General features: G+C 44.7%; 1 protein-coding gene and 1 non-coding gene across 4 annotated transcripts in view; one reads left to right on the forward strand and one right to left on the reverse strand.

The window, feature by feature from the left end:
• Positions 1-297: 297 nt before the first annotated feature.
• LOC147364323 (U6 spliceosomal RNA) lies at positions 298-404 on the forward strand. Its single transcript, XR_015135645.1, has one exon. It is a non-coding gene; the product is annotated as a U6 spliceosomal RNA (small nuclear RNA).
• Positions 405-11366: 10962 nt separating this feature from the next.
• SAMD4A (sterile alpha motif domain containing 4A) overlaps positions 11367-14483 on the reverse strand; it is a 222222-nt gene continuing 219105 nt past the window's right edge. For all 3 annotated transcript variants that reach the window (XM_086320605.1, XM_086320604.1, XM_086320606.1), the window contains one exon: positions 11367-11579. In XM_086320605.1, the coding sequence (XP_086176731.1) occupies positions 11551-11579 (29 nt within the window). In that variant the 3' untranslated portion in view covers positions 11367-11550. The remainder of the gene's footprint in view (positions 11580-14483) is intronic.

Below are 14483 nucleotides of genomic sequence, written 5' to 3' on the forward strand. Positions count from 1 at the left end.
AAAAAGAAAAGATCAAAAGTTCAACTACATTTAAAAAGCTCTCTATGGAAATAATCACCATAGGCAAAATCATAAGTCTGGGTAAAAGATTTTAACTCATATCACAAATCAAAGGTAAATTTCACAATATACAATGAGCTTCTACCAATGATTAGAAAAAGCCCAACAACTTGATAATAAAATGGACAGATATATGGACAAACATTTCAAAGGAAATTACGAATGACTATTAAGCATATAGTTTTTCCAGCAGTCATGTACGGATGTGAGGTTTGGACCATTAAGAAGGCTGAGTGTGTGCTCGCTTCGGCAGCACATATACTAAAATTGGAACGATACAGAGAAGATTAGCATGGCTCCTGCGCAAGGATGACACACAAATTCGTGAAGCGTTCCATATTTCTGAAGGAAAAACACCAATACAGTATACTAATGCATACATATGGAATTTAGAAAGATGGTAACAATAACCCTGTGTACGAGACAGCAAAAGAGACACTGATGTATAGAACAGTCTTATGGACTCTATGGGAGAGGGAGAGGGTGGGAAGATTTGGGAGAATGGCATTGAAACATGTAAAATATCATATATGAAACGAGATGCCAGTCCAGGTTCGATGCATGATACTGGATGCTTGGGGCTAGAGCACTGGGACGACCCAGAGGGATGGTATGGGGAGGGAGGAGGGAGGAGGGTTCAGGATGGGGAACACATGTATACCTGTGGCGGATTCATTTTGATATTTGGCAAAACTAATACAATTATGTAAAGTTTAAAAATAAAAAAAAAGAAAATAAAGGATATGATTAAACAACAACAAAAAAAGAAAATTTTAATTTTAACAAATGTAAACACTAATATACAAATTACGTTAAGCTATCTTGGTCGAGATAAACTATACTGATAACTAAATGAGAGAAATGGATCTATGTAATCTTTGAAGTATATACACAACCTGTAAGAATTCAAAGATGCTCAACAGCATAATGGGATTTCTGTTAAAACTAGAATTAAATTTACATTTAAAAAAAAAAAAAAGAAGGCTGAGTGCCAGAGAACTGATGCTTTTGAATTGTGCTAGAGAAGACTCTTGAGACTCCCTTGGACTGCAAGATCAAACCAGTCAATCCTAAAGGAAATCAGCCCTGAATATTTATTGAGAAACTGTTGCTGAAGTGGAAGCTCCAATATTTTGGCCACGTAATGCAAACAGCCAATTCACTGGAAAAGATCCTGATGCTGGGAAAGCTTGATGACAAAAGGAGAAGGGGTGGCAGAGGATGAGATAGGTAGCATCACTAACTCACTGGGCATGAATTTGAGCAAACTCTGGGAGACAGTGGAGGATGGGGAGCCTGGTGTCCTGCAGTCCATGGGGTGGCAAAGAGTTGGACACAAGTTAGCAACTGAACAGCAAAATTAAGCATATAAAACTATGGTCAACCTCACCCAAATAAGTGAAATGCAAATGAAAAGGACGTATGTTATTTTTCACCTATTAGATTGGAAAACTTTTTAAAAATTGGTGACATAGGAATTGCTGTGTGTGCGTATGTACTAGCTTGCTCAGTCGTGTCTGACTGTTTGTTACCCTATGGAGTGTTGCCTGACAGGCTCCTCTGTCCGTGGGATTTCCCAGGCAAGAATACTGGAGTGGGTTGCCATGTCCTCCTCCAGAGGAATTGATGAGACAGTAAGAAATCAAGCACTGTCAACCATCGTTGCCAGACACATAAATCAATGGAAGGGAACCTGGGAAAGTAGCCAAATGACAAATATTAATAACTGTGATGGTTATCAACTTGGCAAGGCTCTAGTACCAGTTATTTAATCAAACGCTAATCTAGGTGTTGCTGTGAAGGCATTTGGTAGACGTGGTTAACATCTACAGTCGGGTGACATCAAATGAAGGAGAGAGCCCTTGATGATGTAGGTGGGCCTCATCCAATCAGTTGAAGGTGTTAAGAGCAAAACCTGAAGTTTCTAGGAGAAGGAGAAATTCTGCCTCAAGACTGAAGCACCAGTTTCTGCCTGAGGTTCCAGCCTGCTGCCTTCACTACCAATTTCAGACTTACCAGCTGCTGAGAATGAGTAATTCCTTAAAACAACCCCTTTACTATATATCCATTTAGTATCTGTCTATCTGTCTGTCTGTCTTCTCGGTGTTTCTCTGGAGAACACTGATATGATCTAGCAATTCCACTTTTCTGTTTGTGGGAACCTTGCGCGTACATCAAACCACCCGAGAACAATGCATTTCATCACAGCAGCGTCTGTAGCAGGAGGAATGAAGGCAGGCTGAGGGCCCATCAGCGCAGCGCTGGTGCACAAGTCCTGTTAGCCCACAGAGTGGAGCCCTAGGTAAGCCACCATGTGTGAGGCCATGGCAGAGTAGTTTCCAAAACTGATTTAAGTGAAAAAAGAAAAATAGCACACAATGACAGTGTGTGTTGGTGTGCTTTTCTTCGGAAAAATTGAGAAACTAGATTAGTGTTTGTAAATGTATAAAGTGTCTCTTGGTGGCTACATAAGAAACTAACTCTGAATGTCTCCGGTGGTGGGTGCTGAGTGCCTGGGGCAAGAGAAGACTTTTCACTTATCTTCTTTGTTCTACAAAACATAACCCCTCATACACGATCCTGTTGCTTGCAGGCAAGGGCAATGACAGGGAAGGTGGAGCCCATGCTTTTTACAGTCGTTGACAAGGCTGTGATCCTCTGGTTCCAAACCCGTTCCCAGCCCCTAAAGCCACCACTCCCTGTTCTCCATTCCAGTTGTCTGTTCCCTTAGTTCCTCTGACTCACACCACTCTCTCTTGCCCCCAAGTCAGGAATGCCCCCAGGCTCTCTCTAAGAACCGCTTTTCCTCGGGGTTGCTTCCTCTCTTCAGAAGAAGCTGGCTGGTGTTTGACTTCCTTCGCTGGGAGGAGAGCTGCAGGCTTTACTCCTACACTGCCCTCTCGTGGACACCTTGACCTCTGGGCTAAGAGGTCATTCAGGCTAAGAGACTGAAAAGACCCCCCCCACCCCCTGCCTCCTCCAACCAGGGGGCCCGTGGGGCATCTCAGGTTTTCTCTGGATGGCCTGGGATAGATGGCTCACTGTTAGAGGACTTTCCCACCAGATCCACAAGAGGCTTGGTGCTAGTCCCCTGCATGGTATCTGCTGTTTATAGACACGCACGAGGTCAGCATCCGGTCAGCAGGAAATCCTGTTGTACGAGGAAGACAGCAAACCTGGGGCCTGTCCCCTGAAGTCTTTTCTGGAGGAGGGGTTGGATATGAACACTTTAGAAGTGCCTCTGGATAAACGCAGTGACTGAAAGTGAACAAGGGCTCGGACGGTGTCTCAGGAGAGCAAAGTGGAGATGAAGTCATCTGGACCCCTAAGCACAGAACAGGAGAAAGCACGCAGGTGTGTTTTCTCTGCCCAGTTTGGATATATGCATTTGGTAATGGAGGGAAGGAAATGATGTCAACATACGCATTTCATCTCTCAATAATTTCTCAAAGACACAATTTGCTGTCTTTGGACATATTCCATCTTCGATGAGTAATAGGGTCATAGGTCCACGTCAAAAGGGACTCAGTCAGGTATAGCTACTGGAAATCCATGTTCAGCTTTTTCCCAGTGAGCAGATCTGGGATAAACTTAACAGAAAGCAAAGTTGAGAGGTTCAACTGGACAGGTTTGATCGTGGGGTTTGGAGGTTCATCTGACTTCACGCCTGAGCCTGTTAGAATTTTATGGCATGGAAAACTGCAACTATCTCCCAAGGATGCTGGCGCAAACAGGGACACCCAGTTCTGGCCGTGGTCCCCACAGGGAGGTTTAACTGGAACCTCTCGGCTGTCTTAAGTTCCAATAGTTCTGGTGGGATCGTTTCACTCACCAAAACTCCAATTTTGTTTCTCCTGGATTGGTCTTAAAAACATAAAACCTCAAAAAGCTGTGGAACACACTATTTAAAAACATGCACTCTGAGTCAAACGTAAACACAAAGCTGTCTTTTTATAAAGTCTGAGCTTTATAACTGTGCCAAAATGTTTCTCTGTCGGTTTTAAAAATTGAAGTAGAAACCACTGAAGAGTGAAAAATATTCCATGGAGGAAATTCTCAGACATCAAACGGCCAGGTTTATATCACAAAGAAGTCACTGTCTATGCCCAAGGGCCACTTGGGCAAGGCTGGTGGGCTGACACCCGGCAGGACATGGAAAGATCTCGCGCTCCAGCGGAGCCCCTCGGTCATGATGATGTTGTGCTGACATTTGTCAAACTTTCCAACTTCCCAGGCACCCACATTTCTTCCTTCATGTACCTGTGATCCTAATGGGTAGACAGATCCCTCCACCCACCACACACAGAGAAGCCACCCTCCATTCTCTATCCATCTGGGCCAGAAGCCAGGAGTGGGAAACATGAAGACCACGCTCAGAGTTACCATAGAAACGGTGCTCTTTCAGGTGACCCATTTCCAGTTTCAGCGGGTTCTAACCTGCCACCACTGGTTCATCCAGAGGAGGATACCTTCTGGCTCCTCCTCTTCCAACATGTCGCCTTTCTCAACAATTGTTTTAGGCTCTTAGAAATGCCCAGTGAACAAAAGCACTTGCCATTCTCGGTCAACATCCGGGCATCCCGCAGACCTATGGTCACTCCTCTGCCATGCCGCAGGCAGAGTCAGCACGGGGGAGATGGGTGTTGACCTCAGCACTTCTACCATCTCATCTTGAGGGCAATCTCCCAGATTGATTTTGCAGGCTGGCCCCAGAACTTAGGGAGAGGAACCGGACTACTTTTTAGCAAATTGACAGAATAATTTTGTTCTTTGAATCTAGTGTGAGATGGAGCAAGGGGGATTGTAATTTTTTTCTTTTATTTTTCTCAAATTTTGAAAAAGAATTGGACTCTGGGTTGGAAATAAACAGCCACCTCTGACAGCTAAAATTCACAGGTGGTTTGAGAAACACTGAGCGAGGCCATCCTAGAGTGGTAAAGCGAGGATCCAGGGGCAGAGATACCCAGGGGAAGGATTGTTTTCAAATTTTGTGAGCTGTGTGAGTGGAAGATAGAAAATGTGAGCGGAAGGGTGTCTGTGGGATGGGTGCCCGGCTTCCACGTGGCAGCGTGGCAGCTGGGAAGGGGGCCTGGACAGCCGGCGGGGTGGGGAAGGGCGGGTTACGCTGACCGCTCAGCTTCCCAGAGAAGGGTTAGGTTCTGGTTATAGATGGGCTTCTCCATACCCCCAGGCCCTCCCCTCAGCCTCTGGGGACAAGAGGTTCTTGGGCTGATCAGGAGTCAGGGCCACAGATAGATGCAGTGTCTGTTCAAGGGACCAGACCAAGGTACTTTGACAGAAGCCTGGATCCTTCTTGCACTCCCCTTACTGAGCTCTCATTAGCATGGGGAGTGTGAGCGGACTGTACCTATCTGTGCTCCTTCTGGATTCCTGGCTTAAACACACTGCAGCCCTTCCAAGCCAACCCCCTACATAGGAACACCTATTTAATAAATACCCCTTTAATATAAATGCAATTAAATGTCTTCTTGGGAGGGGCTGTTAGGGGAGCCCTGAAAACTTTACTATTTAAGTAACCGTTTCTCCAGGATTCCCTTACAAAGACCACTAACAAAGAGCTACAGCTTTACCGATAAAAACTGCTAACCCACCCGTTTCGCATACTGTGCTGAGCCCTTTATGGTTCCTCCAGTCTCACAACTCTCATATCTCCCTTCATTCCACGTATTTCACAAGCGAGGCTCAGCTTTTCTCTTGTACGCTATCCTTTCCCCTTCAGAGTACCCTGAGTCACACCCTGAGATACAGCTCATTTGGGTTATCGGAATTTAACTTTGGGAGGAATTTCATTGAACATCTCAGCTACAAGGCATTTCTCACATTTCCAGGGATCATTTTGGATTTTTCCACTCTCTTGAGCAGCTTGAGCCTGGTGAAAAGGGAGTCACCGGGTGGTCATTGTCATAATGTGAAGCTGTGGTTGCTTAGGTTTTGGTGGTAATAACGTCTGTAATCCTATGTTTTCTTTTGTCTTTACCTTTTTCTTTAGGACTAGGTTTCTAACTACATAAACCTTGAGTATCGTGGTTCCAAACCCAAGGCTCAGAGACGTTAAGTAGCTTGCTCAAGATCACACAGCCAGAGAATATATATAAATACATGTGGGTTATATATTAGTAAGGGAGGAAGTCTTCTGTTTGACATTATTAACATTCCTGTTTTCTTCCTATTCCTCCCAGAGGAATACACATTCACTTTTTTTTTTTTACTTATTTATTTGGCTGTGCAAGGTCTTAGTTGCAGCATGTGGGATCTAGTTGCCTGAGCAGGGATCAAAACTGGGCCCCATGCATTGGAAGCTCAGTCTTAACCACTGGACCACCAGGGAAGGTCCCATACACGTTCACTTTTAAGTAAAGACAGAGGACCCTGATGCTGGCAAAGACTGAAGGAGAAGGAGAAGGGGATGACAGAGGATGAGATGGTTGGATGGCATCACCAACTCAATGGACATGAGTTTGAGCAAGCTCCAGGAGTTGGTGAGGGACAGGGAAGCCTAGGGTGCTGCAATCCATGGGGTTGCAGAGTTGGACACGACTGACTGACTGAATTGAACTGAGAGGAATTATAAAAAAATAAAACTCACTTTGCTGGAGCCAGAATTCAAACCCAGGTTTGTCTTTCCAACCATATGCTTAACTGACTCATTATTTAGAACTTATATTAATATACATCATACTGGAAGGATTAAAATGAGATTCAAGCCACGTGTAGTTAAAAACCTCAGGTCTCCAAGGAAGCTATTGTTTATGCTGTGGTTAAGGGGTAAAATGTGATTTCAAAGGCATTGAGGGTGGAGAGCAAGCTATAAAGAATACCACCTGCAAGGTTTGAGTTTTTATTTAGAAACACACCCCTAAGACAGGTGATACATTTTTTGGTTACTCTGGGCACAGATTAAGCTGCATAAATGTTTAACACCTCTTTCCCTACCTTTTTGTTAAAAAACAAAACAAAATGTAGCTCATAGTTGGAAGATACAGCTTTCACAGAATGGTCAGGTAGGAATAGTTTACAGGATTTCAGGCTTATTCTTCCTGGCTGGCTTATTCAGTTCTTATTTTATAATCAATTGTATTGACAAAAAGGAAAAAAAAGACACACACCAGTGTTACAAAACCTTGTATTAATCATTTCCCTTCACTTTCAATATAACATTGATATGAAATATAGCCATGATTCTTAGTTACATGGGAGGAAATGAGTAATAAATACATTGTAGCAAGTTTAAACCACAAGGGTGTTTCACTGGTAACAACATTTGAAAACTGTACACTTGCAAAGAACAGCATCTTCAAACATTAGTATATCTGTATATCAGTAAAGCTTTTACATGTAACAAACATGCTATTTCCATATATGACAAATTTAAAAAATATGCATTGCTTGGCAACATGAACTAGGCAAAAATAGTTCTTTGTTCACTAACTTTATACAGGAAAACAGGACGAAAGGCATGCATGTACAATAGGGATGCCTGCACGGGGCATGCAACAAAAGAAAGCTTTTTAAAAGTCAGCTTACATTAGGCATAAATACATGAGGGTTATATATTAATAAGGGAGGAAGTCTTCTGTTTGACATTATTAACATTCCTGTTTTCTTCCTATTCCTCCCAGAGGAATACACATTCACCTTTAAGTAAAGATAAAGGAATTACAAAAAAAAAATAATAAAACTCACTTTGCAAACATCTCTGATGACTTGTAAAACAAACAAAAAAAAATCAACATTAGTGTTATCACAGCCCTATGTGCAAATTTCCCCTCCACAGGGCCTTCTTGTATTAGGCACACCCGAATGCCTTGGTTAGGCTGCGTTCCTGCACCAGGGTTGGGGCCGCCTGCCAAGACATTTCCAGAGGACCAATGTGATGGGGGCTGCCTCTCCCCTCTCACTGCCCTTCTGGTTGTGCACCTACATCTTCAACCCGGCTCAGCCCCCAGCCCAGGCTCTTGGGAAGATCCCAGTTCCGGGGGAGTGAACATCTACACTGGCAGTAGCTGAGAGAGGGGCAGAAGAACAGAAGACCCAGAGAAGCTCCCATTCCGCAAAAGGCAGCCGACGACACCTCAAAAGAAAACCTTGTTTCCCTCAGTGTCTCTTCAAAGGAATGGGAGAGGGGGCCCAGCTGTAGCTCTACTCCTGAGTACCAGAAACGGACTGTTAGTACACAGGATTGGAGAGCTTGGTGCAGACAGCCGCCCTCTGCAGGCAGACCCAGCAGCATCTATTTTGCTTGCTGGCCCTTGGTTTAACAAAGTGAAACTCAAAAAGCATGTGGAAAACAAAACAAAACATATCAGCAGCAATGTTTCATTTCTTGTACACAACTCATGTGTGTCTTCCTACTGTTTCTGGTAAGAAACCACTATGAATAAAAAGCACCAATAAAACATCATACATGATAACAATATCGCAGAATACCACTGTCCCTGGGACAGTGTAGAGATGTCAGCTACACACTGCTTAAATCAGAACGAGGGGAGAAAAAAACCCATGTAGTGAAATAGATTTTACTCTGAGATTTTTAATGTTTACTATTTACTTAATATAAAACAGTTGCATTTGGGGGTCAATGGGTAAATACAAAAAAAGGCACTGCCGCTTTATTACTAAATATCTGACTTCACAGCCTTATGCATGCAACCATTTGATTTTTTTTTTTATAAATAAAGTTCTTTTGCTTTAGGATTTTTAGATTGAGCTGTATACCTGCAGTCAACACAGGACTCAAAACAAGGTGGGGACAGGCTCCTAAAATTTATCAGAACACTCAACTTAAAAAAATTAAAACACTAAGAGCAAAACACAACTAAGTAGATAAATCTATACACAGTCAATGAAAAATAAGCTTTTCTTTTAAAAAAAGAATTATGTTGTTATTAATAACAGACTTTATCATGGTTACCAGCCATAGCAAGTTAATAAGTAACATATCCAAAATAATATCTCTAATAATCAGATAACCATTGTTTCTATATTCAGTGAAGGAATAAATAGAAATTCAGATTTGCAAATGCTTTAAGGTCTTCTTCCTTTTAAAGGATTCATGCTAATGTGATTGTGTTCACAATCTGTTTTCTGAACAACCCAAGTCTTTATGGATACATGTGTTTTGCAGCAGATTTGAATGCTTTCTCACTTCTCCATGAGATGTGTTAATACCCCTGCTTCTTCTTCTATTAACATTCTCAGCATCCAAAATCACCTTCGCAAACCGTCTGGTCTTGCCTTTGGCCTTCAACATCTTTGACCTGTTCTTCCCGGCTCACACATGATCGTCCATCCCAACACATTCCCCAAGTAACCCTAAGTTTGCTTAGAAAAGGGATGTGGAGGATGAATGTTAATGGCACTTGGTTAAAAAAAAAAAAAATCAACTACACATTGCCGCCTCTTTCTGCACATGAATTTGTATCGTTAGAACATAGTCGTCACCCAAGGAGATCTCTTTTTTTCCTAATGCAATGCTGGATGTTGTGGATTCAAGCCTTTGCTCACTAAAGGCTCTCTGTGGCTAAGATGTTCCCACATTTTAGACCTTAAAAGGATTTCACAAGCCTCACAACATCCAAGGTTGGGTTGGGTGTACATTTTTAATCTGGAAGGTAGAAGAAAGCTGTTTGGATTTCATTAAGGCCTTGTAAATGTGTATTTACTTTATTAACTTATTTTTTTAAAAAATAACTCTAAGCAAATGCAGTGATTTTCATGGTCTGATCTCTTAAATTTCAACTCTGACTCTGCTAAAACAAACAAACAAAAAAACGGTACCAGACTCACCCATTCAGTAAACAGGCCTCCTATCATCTCCCTGATCTCGCCTCTGGCCGAGCTGGCACACCATCATTTACACAACCCAATTTTCCAGCGCAGAGCACAGCTCCTCATGGATTTTCTCTAATACCCTCCATTGCATCAAATTCCGAAACATGTCTTTCTTGCCCTTAAGAAATAGAGCTATTACTTTGTGGTTGCATAGTTTGTTAATCTCTCACCATGCAAGGAGTAGTTCTGTCTCCCTTCCGTGTAGGTAGATAAATCAGCCCACAACACAGCAACTCCCTGATGTCTGTAATAGAACCTTCATGTCCATCATGAAGTCGACCTTTCCCACATCACCTTCCCCGGCTCACCTGCAACGTCTCCCCGCGGCTCTCTCTGCCACTTGCTGACTGACCATTTATACACTGTTGCTGGACCTTGCTCCTCTCCTCCTTTTCCTCAGCGGTGGGTGATCGAATCTAGGGGGGCTAGGCTCGGCTTCCTGCGAGCAATCCCCCGTAAGTGGTATTTTGAGCTTATCATCTGGATATTAAGGCCTCCTGCCAGGAAAAAATATCCATCCTTGCCTTTTCTCCTCCAGTGGAACTTGTACCCACCTCTGTGTGTGTGTGTGTGTGTGTGTGTGTGTGTGGCCAGGAGCGATAGGATGAAACCCTCTGGTAGGGTGGGGAGAAAGAGGTGTCTCTGGGTGAGAAGCAAATTCATCACAGAAAGGGCAGCAAGATTTTCTTTTCGACTCTCCAGGTGACTGCGCGCAATCCCGTAACAGATCACATGGTGGCGCCCTCCCCCGGCGTTCGGCTCCCTCCAACCACATCCTCAACTCCACCTACACGCTCCTCCCACCCACAGGTGGGAGACACCACTCAGGCCTACGTGACCGCATCCTTCTTCCCGAGAAGCAGAGCTTGGCAGCCATTTAAAAAGACAACCCTGCTGCTATTATAAAAATAGAGGAAAAAAATGAATCCCTATCAACAAATCCTTTACAAAAACCATACTATGAAGAAAAGTTCTATCCCAACTCTTTACACATTATGTACCCTTTAAAATTGTTATGTAAACAATACACAAATCAAAGTTTATCTGAAATTTTGTTGGAGCGGATTTCTTCCTTACTGCCCCAGTTGCCATGTGGACTTCTTGCGGCTGGATTTCAAGCAGGGGCCTCAGGGAATCCAATCAGAGGAGACATAAAAGAGCGAGCCGCCGTCACTGTCACTCGCGTTTTGGTCGCGGGCATCCATGCCTTCCTCCTGGGGTCTGGCTTCGAAGGTAGGCTTCTGAGAAGGCTCCCAAGACAGGGGCGTCTTCCTCCCTCCCGCATCTCTCATCTCCTTCCGAGCGGTGTCCTCCCCCTGAAACCCCCATTTCCATCCAGGAAGCCACTTGCATTCCCTCCACCTCCTCCCAGTCCTATGTTTCCCTTAGAGACCCCTCCCCATGCCCCACACCACGCCATCCCATGACAGAAACAAATGACAAAATAACCAATCCCAGGTCTACTGATATGTTTACAAGGACGACCTACGCTCTCACAAAATCAAAATGGGAGAGGGACCAGGGGGAAAAAAAGGCTGCAAAGGATCTTGGAGGATTCTGTGCAACCCTGAAGATGGCTAACACTGGACCCGCAGCAGTCGATTTCACGGCCAGCGCGGTCACTCTCATCTTCAGCTTCTAGATTGTGGAGGTCCGGTCAACCCCGTCTGGGAGAGAAAGGAGGACACAATGGCCACAGGTGAGCAAAGCAATTCCGTTCCTGCCCAACTCCAGCATCATGCATGTTGGACCTCCCAGTCTCTGAGGACAGATAAGGGTTAAATTCATCCACCTGTCCATTCGCTCATTCTTCACACACCCACCCACTCAAAATAGCTATTTTTGCCAGGAGCAATACAGAGCCTGGGAACCAAGCTGGAAAGACCTAATCTTCACCCTTTAGTCCAAGTATATATATCCTGGATGGGACACAGACATGTAAATTGACAGAGACATATGAGGGATAGGGGCTCTGATGGAGTATGTACCAGACACAGCAGGAACACGGAGGAAGGAGTGTTTAAGTGGCCCTTGGAGATCAAGAGTGGCTTCACAGAGAAAGATCTGGCCTGAGGTGGAGGTAATTCTGACCCATCACAACTGAGCAGACCAGGGGGATCTGTCTGACCCAAACTGATCCAGATCGATCCAGGTTCTCTGTCTCAATAATCTAATCTAAGGTAGAGACACTGGTGAGATTTTTTTTGCACCCGCAACTGAAAGATCCAATGGATATATGAGAGTGCTGAGGCCACCTGGTATATGTCATGTCTGGTTATAGAGAATCAGCGGAACGGATAAAGTGGGGAGCATGCCTGGCAGAGAGGAGAGGCCACGAGTGAGCAAGGCCACAGAGGGAGCCAATGGCTACCCAACTCCTTTTCATATGGGACTATGGGAGGGTCCTCAGAATCAGACTGTAACAGTCTCATGTATTGTGAACAGGAGCTTGGACATAGGCAGCTGGGGATTTATAAATGGTAGAGTAGTAACCAGATTTGACTTTAGAATGGCTTCTCTGGCATGGCTGGTGGCGGGAGGATCAGTTAAGAGGTCCCTACAATGGTCCACGCTAGAGTTTCTCCAGTGAGCAGAAAGAGGCATGGATTAGTCATAGCAGGTAGAAATGATTAAGTTCAGTTGACCACTAACTGAAAGCTAGGATGGGATGCAGTATGCCTCCCTAGTTTTGCTGATGTCCACATGTCAGTAGACGTGTCCTGGTCTAAACCTCTGCATCATAAGCCCCGTCTAGCAGAGGTGCATCTATATGCAACAGGCAGAGCTCAGGTAGAGAGGGTGCGGCTGAGTGTTCAGGGAAAACTGCAGGACCTAAGTGATATGGAGGAGCCCTGAGCTCACTGCAGGGTCTTCTGACTTCCTCATGGGTGGTGCCAGAATTGCATCTTGCTATCAGGGACTTGGGACGAGAAATGTTTCTTTAATTCATATTTTTAATGAGATGACTGTAGGTCCACACAAGAAACAGCACCCTGTTTCTGGGTTTGCCCCTAAGGTAACATTTTTCAAAATTATATTACCACCAAGATACTGATGTTGATGTAATCTACCCATCTCACAGATTTCCCCAGTTTTACTTGTACTTTGTGTGTGTGTGTGTGTGTGTGTGTGTGTGTGTGTGTGTGTATTAAGTTCTATATGATTTTTTGAGAGATTTTAAAGAAGGGAAGCAGATGGCCCTGTGAGCATCTGTACTTTCAGATGATCGATCCTAGAGGTCCCCAGGTGTGCACTAACCACCTCGCCCACCTTCTGTGCATATCAGTTCTTAGCCTCTTGAGTGCTGGCTCTGCAGTGGTAACTAGTAGTGGGAGAACAGTGAGTGTGTGTACGTGTGCACACACGTGTGTGGGTGAGGTAAGGGTGTAGAGGCCACTCCCTCATCTGTAGAAGGGCAGTGCACAATCTTGCTGGGCCTCACTCATCCACTCATTAATGCCAGCCTTTCATGGTTGTCAAAGTAAAGATCTGGAAGCAAGGAAATCTCAACTAATCCAGCCTCAAGTTGCATTTTGATGGAGTTCTATCCCTGTACCTCACCCTCCAAGGGTGATGGTTGGTATTCAACTGCAGGGAAACAACCAATCGGTTAAGTGCAGACTCAGCATTCACAGTGGTGCAAGTCACGCACTGCCCAACTCAAAGGGGCACCATTCACATGCAGTCATCATCGGTTTTATAATCATTATGGTGAACTTCAAACAAAAGATGGAACAGTGTCTTGAGAAAGTGGAGCCTTTTTCCGATTTGTACAATGTCTCCATATCCCCCACTGTAAGTGGGGTTTTAAGTCCTAAGAAGAAGTGAGGAGAGAAGGTGAGAAGGAATGACAAGGTGATCAGGTGATGCATGAACCGCAGAACATCAGAGGGTGGACCAGACGTTCCTCCTAATGGTTTGATTCACTAAGGACTGCATTCTGCTTGACGGAGCCTCGTTTTTGAGGCCGTGGACATTCCTGCCCATATGACCCCTCTGCGGGAGGAGGAGAATGGCCAGGTCTGGCACTGAGTCCTCCTGAATACCTGGGGCTACCAGTCGGAAGAAAGCCATATAGAGCCAGGTGAAAGCCTTAAAGACTCACAAATCAAGATGGCAAAGGCAACCCCCTCCCACCCCAGGCTTCCTCACAGCTTCTATCGGAGGAGCATGGCAGGGAAAAGAAGAGATGGGTAGAGAAGGCCAGAGAAAAGTAGCTTAGACCCACACTGAGAGAGCAGCAGTTATTGGAGGAGACAGGGAGCAGAGATGTCGTCATGAAAGGATGGGCCCAACAGCCTTAGAATAGCCATCCTGGGATGTGGTGTCCCAGAAACTTGGACACCTCTCTGCTCTTTCCATGAGATGCACGCAGAGGAGCATATTTTACTACTCTGCTTTCCTCTCCCTAGTCATCTGTCCTCCTGTAAGATGACTTCATTCACTGGCAGAAATTCTGTCCCCAGCAAGGTCATCTCCCCTGGCGCCTGGCAGGGGTCGGCCGGCAGGAAGGTGCTGTCAGAGGAGGAAGGCACACTGCTGCTGCACCTAACCAGGCCATCCTGAAGCTA

This window comes from Bos grunniens, chromosome 10 (genome assembly GCF_055505025.1).
Source record: "Bos grunniens cultivar Pamir isolate PY7600 chromosome 10, Bosgru_T2T1.0, whole genome shotgun sequence".
Lineage (NCBI taxonomy): Eukaryota > Metazoa > Chordata > Mammalia > Artiodactyla > Bovidae > Bos > Bos grunniens.